The sequence below is a fragment of the Liolophura sinensis genome, chromosome 7, assembly GCF_032854445.1.
Source record: "Liolophura sinensis isolate JHLJ2023 chromosome 7, CUHK_Ljap_v2, whole genome shotgun sequence".
NCBI classification, from domain to species: Eukaryota; Metazoa; Mollusca; class Polyplacophora; order Chitonida; family Chitonidae; genus Liolophura; species Liolophura sinensis.
Window position 1 is genome coordinate 19,956,815 of NC_088301.1, and position 13,673 is coordinate 19,970,487.

At 40.1% G+C, this 13,673-nt stretch overlaps 2 protein-coding genes across 3 annotated transcripts; one reads left to right on the plus strand and one right to left on the minus strand.

The window, feature by feature from the left end:
• Positions 1 to 62: 62 nt before the first annotated feature.
• On the minus strand, positions 63 to 5,800 carry LOC135470714 (survival motor neuron protein-like). The gene is made up of 4 exons (XM_064749750.1): positions 5,741 to 5,800; positions 3,861 to 4,076; positions 3,137 to 3,200; positions 63 to 153 (listed from the first exon to the last, which is right to left on the minus strand). Exons 1-4 carry the CDS (start codon positions 5,745 to 5,747, stop codon positions 63 to 65), a joined length of 378 nt encoding a protein of 125 aa, XP_064605820.1. The 5' UTR covers positions 5,748 to 5,800.
• Positions 5,801 to 6,191: 391 nt separating this feature from the next.
• Positions 6,192 to 13,665, plus strand: LOC135470117 (E3 ubiquitin-protein ligase Topors-like). Of its 2 annotated transcripts, none has more exons than XM_064748875.1 (2): positions 6,192 to 6,279; positions 8,766 to 13,665. In XM_064748875.1, exon 2 carries the CDS (start codon positions 8,808 to 8,810, stop codon positions 12,789 to 12,791), a length of 3,984 nt encoding a protein of 1,327 aa, XP_064604945.1. In that variant the 5' UTR covers positions 6,192 to 6,279; positions 8,766 to 8,807; the 3' UTR covers positions 12,792 to 13,665. The 2 variants fall into 2 exon arrangements, with proteins under 2 accessions (XP_064604945.1, XP_064604946.1); XM_064748876.1 differs by lacking the exon at positions 6,192 to 6,279 and adding an exon at positions 7,783 to 7,866.
• The last annotated feature ends 8 nt before the right edge of the window (positions 13,666 to 13,673 follow it).

Genomic DNA, 13,673 nt, shown 5'->3' on the forward strand with positions numbered 1-13,673 from the left:
GTAGTTAAGACATGCTTTTTCACTCTAACCACCAGCATACAAGCATATGATAATCAGCAAACTCAACATTTACCCATGCTTGAGGAAGTCTGTGCATTGTCAGTTTTCTTTGAAACAGTCTCTCTTGCTGAATTACCCCTGGGTGCAGGTGACCTTAAACAAAGATCAAAGAAGATACATTAATGGATGAGCATGGAGTGGTTTTATGATCCCATACTCCTTACAGCTCATGTAGTGCTCTCTATGTTCACTTTACACCACTGCCACCACTAGACAAGCTTGATGTTTATAGCCTGTGTGATGAATATAGGCTTGCTTAGGCTTAGTGCCTGAGTGCTTAGAGTTTAACATCGTACTTAACAATTTTTCAGTCATTTTATGACAAAGGAGTCCTTAGAGTACATGTAAATGTGCCTCCTCGTTGCAGGACGGATTTCCACCACTCTAGTGCTGCTTTACTGAGACGACTTACCGAAGGCAAGTAAGCCGCCCCAACTGAGCCATTTTACTGATACAGGTCAACCAGTCATAGCACCTTAATGTGCTTAATGCTGAACACCAAGCAAGGAAGGTACAACTTCCTCTTTTAAGGTCTCAGGTGTCCAGAATTGACCCTGAATCCAAGGTCCCTGAAGCTTACGCTCTACGAACTGAGCCATCGGGGCCAGTTGCTTAGGCATAGTGGACACCAATAGTGTCCTCTTGTAAAACTATTTAATCAGCAGTGATCAAGAAGACTGTTTCAGGTGTTGGCTGGAATCACACTGTGTATACGTCAGGTAACGAGAATGCATGCGTATAAATCCTTTTAGAAGCAAAGGCTGAAACAGATTTTTATGTTTTCTGACATCACTTCCTGCCTCATCACTATGACCCCAGTGACCTTGGCGTTGTTCAAGATCTTTGTACAAAAATTGCTAATGGTGGCAGTAATGTAAAGCCAATGTGGACAGCTAGGCAAGCGCTGTGAGGAGTATGTTACAAGCCTATGGGGGTTTAAAACATAAAACAAAAATTTACCAAGAATACACACATACACATTTATTGTGTACAGGTTATTTGAACATTTTGATGAACATGAAGCCGTAGCTTAATCCACAACTTGTAAGTTACATCAGTTCAATGTCATGAGCTGTCTACCTTGTAATTAGGGGAGACAACCCATGACCTTGGCAGTTCCTGTGGTGTTCATCATTCAGTCAATGGCAATGGTAAATTTAGTGCAGCATCAGGAGTGACTAATGTAGTGTCATAAATAAGAGAAAGGACAATGCTCAGAAAAAATATCTCTGATACCTGAATGTGAAACTACAAAGGAAGGAATGTTACCCTTATTCCTCTACATATTGGTATATGACAGACAAACTTTCAGTGCTGTTTAATTATGCATCTTTTTAAATTGATTTTTGCAAAAAAGCACATGGGCTGGGTTGGCCAATTTCACAGCTTCACCACATATATATATATAATTTAATCAGTCTACACAGAAAATAAACATTTTGCTAGCATGAAACAAGACTGAAGAAGTACAGTTTATGTGTGAGTGAGTGAGTGAGTGAGTGAGTGAGTGCTTGGGCTTTAACGTCGTACTTAACAATTTTTCAATCATATGACGATGAAAGAATCCTTAGAGTGCATGTAATGTGCCTCCTTGATGCAGGACGGATTTCCACCGCTCTTTTATCTAGTGCTTCACTGAGATGCTGTACCGAAGGCAAGTAAGGCACCCCACCCGAACCATTATATTGATACAGGTCAACCATTCTTTGCACTCTCCCCCTCACGCTGAATGCCAACGGAGGAAGTTAAAACTTCCCCTTTTAAGAAATCAGGTGTGACTCAACCAATGACTGAGCTCCCGACGCTCTGCCAACTGTGCTATCAGGGCAGGTGTACAGTTTATGAATCAGAGACATGTCATTTACTCTGTGTGGCATGCATGACTTATTCACATCAAGCATTAAAGGAGTGTACATTGAAATGACTATCATCAGTATAATTCAAACAACAACATATGAGATATTTGTGTATATATTTAGTATATTTGTGAACAACAAAAACAATCCATCAATTATCATCAAACACTGACATCTTTCAAGATTAAACTGTCACTCAAAGTTAATACGTTTGCTCTGATACCGTAGGTGTGTTGAAAAAAATTCACACATAAAGAGATGGAAAACTGATCAATCAAAAGTTAACGAAAGGATGCTACATGTGACCTGCACCTGTCTCCAGTATGAAGTTCTTATTTCGACCCTCTTTTATAATTATCAAGTTGTTTAGTCAACTACATGCATGGCTGCATACCTCCTTCCTGTGAACTGTGTTTCTGAAGAAGTTCTTTGCTGATCAACACCTGATTTCTTATAAGTTTTACTAAGGACAGGTTCTCGGCTAGTGCTGGGTTCCTGAGAGTCAAATATGGGACCATCACTTCTCTTTTTACTCCGCTGAGCTGGGCCAGAGGCTGGGGGTAGGGAGAAGTCTTGACATTTCTCCTCTGCTTCCAGTTGTGCGAATTTCTCCCTAACACCAAATAACCACATATGTACAATGAACTACAAAATAGTTATAGATTACATCATAACCTTAATTTTGGAATAATGACATGTATATTACTGTTAAAACAAAAAAAAGAAAGAAAGAAGAGACAACACGGAATCCTGCAGGCTGAGAAAGCGAAACTGCCTCCATGTTATACATTTGTTTCCCGTCTCTCTAACATGTTGTGTCCATTAAGCATGTAGAAATAAAAACAGCCGTGGGTGGTGAGGTCTGTTTCCACCCCTCTTCCTAAATATCTACGGTTATATTATTGTTACATTTTCTTTCAAACTGTCACCAACAGACAAAGGTGTTGCACTGGAAGTTCATAAGAGAGTAGGAAACCAAAAATTTAAGACCTTCATGTGAACAACCACAGATTTTTTCCAAACAACACTAGTAATCATTTATATCCTGTATGTCAATTTTCTGATTTTCCAGACAACACATCCTACATATATATATATATATATATATACATGTAAATACTTATATATATCTGTTTTATATTATGCATATGAGTATGCGCACTTTAAAATACGCTTCTATAGTAGCATAATGACAGTTACTGTATCTATACATGTTTTACCTGATTCTTTTATCCTCTTCAATTCCGGTGAGAGGTCTGAAAATGCCACTGTTCAGTTCTGAATCTGCAAAGTTTTGACACAAAGAACACAATGAAAAGTTGTCTCAATGAGGACCTATTTAATGCAATTCTATCATTTATAAACATGAATACTTAACTGGAGACCATGTACATAATAGACATAAATGTGGTGTAGCTCTGATGAAATATTGATCAAGCACCTTTCACACACTTCCTCTCTGGCCATACGTGGGAGACCATACCATAATGCTGGCCCCCGTCATATAAGTGAAATATTCTTGAGTTCGGCGTAAAATACCAATAAAATAAATAAATAAATCAAAACTTTTACACACCTCAAAATAAGTAAAATTTCACCGGCTGGTTAAAAGTCAAGACAACAAATGATATAACTTTCGTAATTTTGGAATAGGGGTTGAAACTGAACTAAATGACTAAACACTTGAAGATGCATTTACATTTGGTAGGGTGTTTCAGAGCTGTCAACCCAGATAGTATCAAAGAAGTGAGAAAAACAAACAGCCTGTCTCTGGTAGATGTTTATAGGGCAAAGCCCCCATGCAAAAATGGTTTTCTGTGTTCAGCCCTGTCAGAAAAATCTCGCTTTAAATTTTTAGTTACTATACATATTAGTAAGTTCTTAAGGACATTTTGCATCAGGTAATACAATTCGAACAGTACTGATATTTCTACATGACTGTACCTGTGAGTCTCTGGGGTTTGCTGCCAATATGAAGTATAGGAGATTTCTGCAGTCTGGAGATTTCCACTTCCTCTTCCTCTGGCCCGAATCCATGATACCTAACTTTGGCACACACCTGTCCATCTTGCCGTCTAACAATTTTCCTCACTAACCCCTGATATAATTTCCCGTCATTTGACCATGGTGCTAAACAATTATCTCCTTTGCACCATACTTCTACAAAAAAAAAAAAAAAAAGAATCCTTAAATAATGAAACAAATTAACAAAGTAATTACTAAAAAAATACTCAAGAGACAGTTGTACTGCTTCTCTCCCTTCAGTTTAGTGAATATATTTATCTCAGTATCTTATATAGGGTTTACACAGAAATAATAAATGATAATGATATCCACATTTTATATCACAAATGTATTGTCTGTGTTTATTAGGATAGGTATGACTATGGTACTGTCAGTGAGATTTACACTAATGGACTTGCACAGAACATGCAGTATGATGAATGAATCCTTGAGGTGTAACAAGGTCATCAATAGGTGTGTGTACATATACTGTGTCTTCTTGTGGCTGGGCAGAGTCCATGCTGCCAAAGTGTTGCTGCCACTGAAGTATCATGCCGAAGACACCAGACAGGACACCCCACCCAGTCACTGGGCCAACCAGTTCTGTTTCCTTGCTCTAAGGTCTCAGTGCTGAGCACCAAGCAAGGCAAGCAACAAGTACCATTTTGGTCTTTGGTATGACCCAACCTGGGTTTGATCCCTGGTCTCGGGACTTCAAGGCAGATGCTCTAACCATCAGGCCACCAATGCGGTCTGCAATGTAATGCTTCAAATATGTACAATTGATACATGAAGGAAGTAGATATGCACACGTTTTGCATAATTTCATAAATTTATAAATATCTGTCTTGCATTGGTACATATAAAATGAATGTAAAAATCCCATATAATATAACAGTCTCCTGATGATAGTTTGGGGATGAAATGGACCTTTAGCTGAGCACAAGGTCTCAACCATCTGTAATGTGAAACACTAAACCATGGCATGTTTTTGAGAGGAAGCTGTTGCATGTGAATAGATACATTTTGGACAGCCAAGTTTTAGATACCGGTATAGAAGCAAAGTTACACATTAAAATATCAGTCAGCAATTATTAAAACTTCGTGACTTAATTAAGGGCCTGGTCATAATGTATGTTGTGTGTTATAACAAGACTATGGAGGCATTGTTTTTTTTGTTTGCTGGGCTTGTGTTTATGACCTGAAATGGATTCTCAATTGATACCATGTTTACTTCTCTGCTTTACGAAACATTACTTTGGACTGAAACTTTGGCCATGTGCAATGTATTCTGTATGATTTGCAGAACTTAAGTTGGAAATCACATGGTCACCCTAGCGTGGGTGAAAACAAAGGGTCACACATTGTTGAAGGATAGAGAAAAGGGCATCTGTTTACCACCCTGTCAACAATCCGCATGATCAGCAAGCCATGATTGTACAAGAAAACATCTCATGAACTCTACGAAAATACGTTACTCAAACTACGTGGAAAGGTGAAATCCAACTTATACACTATAGCTGACACCAACGGAAAAATAGTTACGGTATGTCTTACACTACCAGTACTCAAAGAACTGATGAACACGACATTACTTTGTAGACCTACATTGTGTTTGAAAATTAAAGTTACAGGTATTACTGCTAGAAAAAGTGATCGTTAGTAGGTCTTAGCTTTTATCTAAAAAGAAAAAAACTATGCTAAAACTATGATGAAAACATATACGTTGCTTGGGGGTTGCATGCATCGCATAACATGTTGTTGTTGTTGTTGCCTTGTCTTTGTGGAGGACTGCTTGAATGCATGCTGGTCAACCTCACCTGACATTCCCTAAAACAACCTATTGTTCCAACTGGGGGAACATCAATCACAGAGTTTTCTCTTTTCTACCCAAAAATGAAATCAAAGCGCACTGTATTTGTGTTTTTGTGTATGAGAGTTAAATTCCCCGGTTTTGACAAGTTATCTGCCCTTGGATTATTATTATTATTTGCATTCGCCAATGTGAAACAGATCTTTTCTTTAATAAATTCTTCGTTAAAAAAACACATTTAATATAAGCACAGTAATTTTCAGACGTCTTTAAACGCGCTCCATGATCAGATATTTGCACAATGGTCAATATGTACCAAGCAATCGGATCAAAAACAACAAGGATGACTCCCAAACAGATGTTACAGCTCGTCTCATTGGCTTTCCTTGCCCGTTAAAAGCCAACCGCTAGGTATGTCTCAAATGACATTCGGTTGCGTTTTACCCTTTGCTTTGGCCCACAAGTTTGGCGAACTTCGCCTCGAAAGGAAATGAATTTAGTGTCATTGTTTACAGCGATCACAGTGTATGTGGAGTAGTTGGGCTGGTGAGTATTTCGGAGATGCATTTAAAGACATACTCGTAAATTTGACACGACAATCAAACATAAAACAAGAGGATATCTTGCTTCTTGTACATGTACAAAGCAGTCAGGGATTGATACGATAAATGAAGACCGCAGTTTTGAACGTTCCACAGTGGTAACAGCATAATATTAGTGACATTTAATGTCTGTGAATTTTGAGGTGATTTTTGTTGTAGTAACAGTGCCCACCTGCGTTGTCGTTAAAATGACTCTCCCTCTACCCCACATAGGCCTACCCCATGGATGAGATCAGCTGTTGGTACTTGCATGTTAATAGGCATTAGCATTACAGATGTAGCTTACTATCGGTAGTTAGTATTCGAGTGGAAGGTGTCAAATTGCCATCGTAATCTAAGGGCTAATGATCGAGTTATACCATTCTGGCCAGGTAGTTGTGTTGTAATTATTTAACCCATCACAATAATGATGCATATTACACTGCTCCGGTTTCCACCCACCATAGTGCTGGTCGCCGTCGTATAAGTGAAATATTCTTGAGTACGGTGTAAAACACCTATCAAATAAATAAATAAATAAAATACACTGCTCCCTCGAAATGACATGCTCATCCGGACCCAAAAGATTCATATTGTGTTTCAATCGAATTCGCGCCAAATCAAATCCTGACAAGGGTGATAATTTGTAATGGCTGGAATAAGCAGAAATCTGAACGTGACTGAGGACAGTTCTATGGTATGATACAAAATGTACGCAAGAATTTTAGGTACGTTGATTGAGTTACCCAGTTTAATAAAGCAATAACACTTATAAAAATTCTTGCATGCCTCGCAATAAAGTCTTGAAAACTGGAACATTGTCACATGTAAAGTGATTCACCATTGCTTTACCTGCGAATCGAGAGACTGTTATCTTCAAGACAGGCGAAATTTAAACCTGCATGACAAGAGTACGTCAAGAATTCTTTACTTTTTTATGGAATAATGTATTTTGAATGAGTAAGAGTGTGTAAGAAAACAAAGATGGCGACAACACATTGTGACATCGCTGGACTGGTGAGAACAAATCTGTCGCTCAAAATAAGCACAAAGGAGCATTCTTGCCTAGTTATCGTACATGTAGGTCTAGCAGAGGTCACTCCACAACATGTGTATTTCCATTTTTATTTACATAACAGCTGAACAGATTGATAATGTTTTTCAACCAAATTCCCATGGCTCAGGCAGGCAAGCCTCATGGCGGTTTGAAATAAACATAACCTGTTTTTTTCTGCACTGATGAACTCTTCATCATTCGGTGTGTTCGTAAATATACTGTAAATGCACCAAACGGGCAGTGCCACATACAAGGAGAATTCTTAATTATGTGCAGAATGTCGCGCCACCAAATTAACTAAATATGTGTGTAACTGTTGAATTTCATCAGTGAAGCAACTCAACTATTTTTGCCCATAAATTACCTGTAGGTCTATATGAGGCCATGGACATACGTGCACTTCAGTTGTTTGAGGCAGTGGCAAGCTGACGACGAGGTGAAAGATAACATGGGAGGGTATAGGGAAGTGAACAACACTGGACAATGTTCAGAGAAGTACGGCTGATAATAACCAGAAATTATAGTATGTAACACAACAGAACAATGTACACAGCACATATAAATGGTGTCAACACAACCTGGTTTTGCACTTAAATTTATTAGACCGTGAAGCAGAGTTTTTATATTAACATGTTATTTTGTCGATATTTTCACCACCGTGTGTGAGTGAGTAAGCATTTTGGCACCAGTAAAACTGCAAATGTCAGAATGTCCATGGTCTGAAATACACCAGTTAGAATTTAGGTTCACTTATCTTCTTCCGGAAGATTTACTGAAAATGATGTTTCTCATATGTCTGTTAAGACAGGAAGGGAAGTAGCTCTTTGAGGTCAAGTATGCAATGTCTACCTACATGGTGAGATACAATCCCTTGAGCAGCCAGTTTCAAATTTTTGCTTCAGTTGAATTGTTTGAATGAACTGAAATCATGATGAGAACAAAAACTCTCATTTCAAATGGTGCAGTGAAGCCTGCAGACTCCCTTCCATATTTGTGTTGGCTTATGTATAGTGCTACCTGTTTGTGACTGAATAATGGGTTTGTGGATATCACATTATAGGACAGCAAATAATGTATCTGTGCTTAGCTACAGACACCCATTTCAGAAATAAACCTATATACTATATTCCGAGAACTGCTCAAACATTGTTACATAGAAATGTGAAAAGGCATTCTGGATTATGTATGTACTTGGGAACATAATTGGATGTTATACTGTATCACATTGTTGGAAACAGTGCAATATTTTATGTAAATTTACTTTTCTTTTTACTCATGTAGCTACTCTCAAACATGTATCCAATAGTTACTGTACATGCCTTACTGTATCACCTGTATGAAAATATTTGCAATACTTAACGTTTACCTTTATTTTTTTGTTTTTATACATGTAGATACTCACAAAGATGACCCTGATCTGACGGACAAATCTCATTATGGCAGGAAGGAAATCAGGGAAGAAGGAAAGTATTATGTCCTTACTGGCCGATGAAACCCCATCCGATGGAGCTGAGGTGAAGGACTGTCCAGTTATCTCCCCTCCTCACACAAGGACTCGTTCTGAGAAGGGCAAAGCAAATGCTAAAGTATTATCTCCCCCAAGTTCAGGAAACCAGTCTCCTGATCCAAACTGCTCAATATGCTTGGGGAAGCTGGAGAACAAGTCCTTCACAGACAGCTGTTTTCACATGTTCTGCTTTGCCTGTTTGTTGGAGTGGTCGAAAGTGAAACCTGAATGCCCCCTGTGTAAGCAGCCTTTCAAGAGCATTATTCACAATGTGCGATCATATGAAGATTATGACCAGTACCATATTCAGGAGGCCCAGGAGAGACCGGAGTTTCCGTGGGACAGCCCAGAAGGGTACCGTTTCCGTTACAGAACCACTGTCACCTTTGACAGGCTAATGGAGGCGCATTATGAAGAACAGCAGAGGCAATTGAGATTGCTTCAGCGGCCTACCTTGGTTACTACCAGACGCCACTGGCGCAGACGCAGGCAAGGCGCTACCTCTGAATTCCGACACCGTATCTACCTGAATGGGATGCGCGTGAAGCGCGTGACAACTCGGCAAACGCGACAGCGCAAGACAGGCCCAAATTTTTACAGAAATAACCCAGCATGTACACACAGACTAGTGCCTTGGCTGAACCGTGAACTCAACGCCCTTCTGCACAGTCATCCAGAGCATGTACACTTTCTGTTGGAGCTTATCATGGACTTAATCAAGCGGTTTGAAATTGAAAGCGATGAATTTTTTGAACACGTTCATACATACCTAGGAAGGCATGCCCGTCATTTTATACATGAGTTCACCAGCTTTGCCCGCTCTCCATACGATATGATCGCGTACGATGAACATGCAATGTATGAACCGTACACAGAGACGATCGAGTCTGACAATGAATCTCCCTTTTCCAGTCCAGGAAGTGACATCATTATTGTTGATGAGGTCGCTACAACAGAACCAGTTGGGGTTAGAAACCCAAAAAGAAAACGAAACAAGTTCAATTTACCGTCAGATACTCACAACCCTGAGCCTCCGCAGAACAAGGAGGCCTTGTCACCGCTTACAGTGGATACCCGACCCACAGCCATCTCAGGGTGGGACTCGCCCACCCCAGGGCCCTCTGGGCTCTTTGCTTCCCCAGTGACCTCCGAGACTGTCTCCTCGACAGTCACAACTGTTGTTACAACAACGCCAACACTTAGCTCCTCAGGCGTGCTCTCAGTGGCAGAACTGGCTCCTAAAAAGGATTTCAGTGATGTTCCAGCAGCACCAGAAAATGTAACCAGTGACAGCGAGAACGATTCCGATGGAAGTAGTGTCGTTATTGTGAAGGTGGAGAAACCATGGGATGAGAGGACACCGATTACGCTTTCTTCAGATTCTGAGGAAGAGCGAATGCTACAGGCGGAGATTTCAGGCACTCAGAAAGAGGCTGAGACCAAACAGAAGGATTCCAGCTTTGGTAGTGCAGTGTCCAGTAACTCTAGTTCTGATCTCATTGATGTGGTGACTGTCACCATTGATAAGAGTCACAAGAAGAGAAAACACAGGCATCATGACAGCGGAAGAAAAAGTCGCAAACGCAAACATTCTAAAGAAACCAGTGGACATTCCTCATCATCCAAAAAATCTTCACGGGATGCCAACGCAAAAGAAGACAAGAGCTCTAAAACGTCCAAGCATTCCAAAAAGCGACAGTCAAGGAAATCAGATTACGACAGAAGAAAGAGCAGAAAACATGAATCGTGGCACTTATCCCATTCTCGCAGTCGTGATCGCAGAGAGCGCACCCCGCCATCCTGCGTGTATGGATATGAGAGTCCTGTGGCTGGCAAATTTGGGGAGTTCTTTCAGTGGTTACAACACAATGAACTCAGTCACGACCATTTTTCTCCAGAAGAGTTAGATCCAGTCAATTTGTTTTCAGGCCATAAGGTGTCATCTTATTCAGGTCGACATGGGAGATATGCACGTTCAAGGTCACGCTCAAGGTCATATGACACGATATGGCCGAACAGCAGCAGGTCCCGATCACCGACATTGTCGATTTCACCAAACAAGAAGGCTCGAAGCTGGGATAAGCATTCCCGTAGCAGGAAGTCCAGAAGTAGCAGCGTAGAAATCATCCAAGTTGTGACAGGCGGTGTCAGCCAGCAGAGGAAGAGTCACAAAAAGCACAAGAAGCACAAAAAGCACAAACATAAAAGGTCTAAGACTGAAACCATTTCAGTTGACAAGCCTGTAGAGGTGGTAGAGTTGGAACCAGAGCCTGCTGATGATAAGGGGTCACAGGAAATGATGGAGGATCCGCAGCAGCCGAGCACTGCTGTTGAAGCTTTGGTGACCCCATCCTGTAGTAAATCTCCAGATGAGAAAAAGTTCAAGAAACACCCTACCGGGCACAAAACGTCTTCAAAACCGGTGAAAATAAAGCGGGACACTGTTTTGATGAAGGACTTACAGAACAAAGCCAAAGTGGTAAATGAGAGCTCTAATGAAGAGCAAAGAGAAAATAGGCTAGAGCCTTCTGCAAGTGAGGCTTTTGAGTTGAATAACTGTCATGAAAAGTTAGAGTCAAACAAAGCTGTTGTTAGTCCCCAGAACAAGGCTGTGTCACAGACAGGGACTGACGTTATAGAGAGGACGTCTCATGAGCCTCTAGTGTCAAACTTAACCAAGGAGGACAATAAAAGTGACTGGCAGATTAATGGTGGGGATGAAGACAGTGTTGAGATTGATGTTGTCACAGTTGGTGACATATCATTAGAAACAGCAGCCGCTGAAAAGGGGACAGATGTTGTACCTGCCTCAGATGGCATGTTTGAAACTGTAGAAACATCCATATCAGCCGAGGAGTCATTAGAGGAGGTGTTAGATGTGGTGTCTGTCGATCCACCAGATAACTCATTTTCTGAATCAGGCAAAAGACGTTCTGAGAAGATTGATGTGTTTTCAGTTAACCCCCCAGAGTTCATTAACAAATGTACTGAGAGGATAGATGAGGTATCGTTTGATTGTCCAGATGACTTAATTTTGGAATCGGGCAAGACATACAGTAACAAAATGGATTTAGTATCAATGGATCCCACAAGTGACTCACTTTCTGAGTCAGATAAAGCTGGCTCAGAGAGTGAAGACATCGACATTACATCTTGTGATACATCTGGCAACGAAGTTCAAGAAATTGGCGGTGTGTCTTGCCGTGAACCTCCCCACGGGAATCTCTCTGTCAGTTCTTCTGAACCAAAAGATATATGGTTTGACATACATGTACCTGTGGAAACAGAGAAGGATCGAAATTTGACAGAGAACACCACTGCACATGCTGCCAGTGCTGTACCTGACGCGATAATAGACGTATCGCAGAAGAGCTCTACCGAGCATCTTCCTGAGCCTCAAATTGAAAAGGTCCTCTGTGAGATCGAAACTAAGCGATTCGTCTCATGTGATGAAAGCTTTCCACTTGAGTTGAAGGCAGAGAACTGTGATTCAGTCAAACAATCAGGGTATTCTTCACTGGAAAATAGCAGTGTTGATGCAGATAATTCAGCATCTTTGAAGGATCCAAAGCAAACCCCAGTGGAAGCTGAAATAGGAAATTGTGCTGATGGTGCAGATGATGTGACAGACATGACAAAGGGAAATAAAATTGTGTTCTCACATGGTTTTGAAGAATCGGTGAATAGGGAAGTCAAGGATTCTTCTCCATCTGAAGGATGTGGGGAGAGATGCATATCTGTAGATGAGGACAATAGCTGTGGTAATGACAAACCTGAGGTGAAGGCCAGCAATGGGATGCATGGAGCTCTGGCTGGCATCACTGAACATTGTGTACCTGAAAAGTACACCCCACACAGAGATTTACCTGATGCCAATCCTGATCAGGCACCTAGTAGTCATGAGAAATCTTAAATCTTATCCATAATTTCATTTCAAGCCTTTAAATTTTAATTTACAATGTTCTTTCTCTGTTTTCGCTCTTTTTAAAAGTTTGGCAGTAATATACCTGTGCTCATACATGTAATTCTATCAAATTTGTTCTGCAGAATCTGACTGATTTGAGCACAGATTTGTTCCCTCTCACAAATTAATCACTAAAATCTTTTAGGCTAAAATTTATTACATGCATGTTTCTGAGGATAAATTTGCAAAGCTAAAATTCTGTATTTTCTTGACATCTTGAACTGTACAGGTATCACTCATCATATTTCATGAAACGAATATGCAGTGATTTCAAATCGTATTGTTACATAATTGTAATATGTGTAAGTGTTGAGCAGAGTTCGTAATATAGGGATACACTTTAAAGGAACATTTTTCTCGCATTTTATAAAGATGTGTTTTATCCCTAGCCCTAAGTGTAAAATTTTAAGTGTTCAAGGGGCCTACCTTTTGATTTTATAGCCTTAGAAGGTCCTTAGCAACATTTTGGTTGTTTGTTTCAAAAAGTATCTATGTAATACATTCTCCAAACTCTCTTCTAACCTTTTCAGTACATGCGTCTAAAACACCAAGAAAAGTTAAGGGAAGATGGCTTAAAATTTAAGGTTTAAGGTGTTTACTGTGGGATGTGAGGTCTCCAGCATATGTTGTCAAAAAGGGATATTCTGTGTAAAACGTTTTGTTGATTTTTTGTTTTTGTTGATGGGATCAGTTCTGATGAAGCAAAATGAAAATATTAATGAGAATTTAATGAAACTGCATACATCAATATTTAAGACTTTCTCAATCATAGTTTGTTTTTCTTCATTTCTGTTATGACTCGTTAGTGGTAGACTACCAGTGATTTACCTC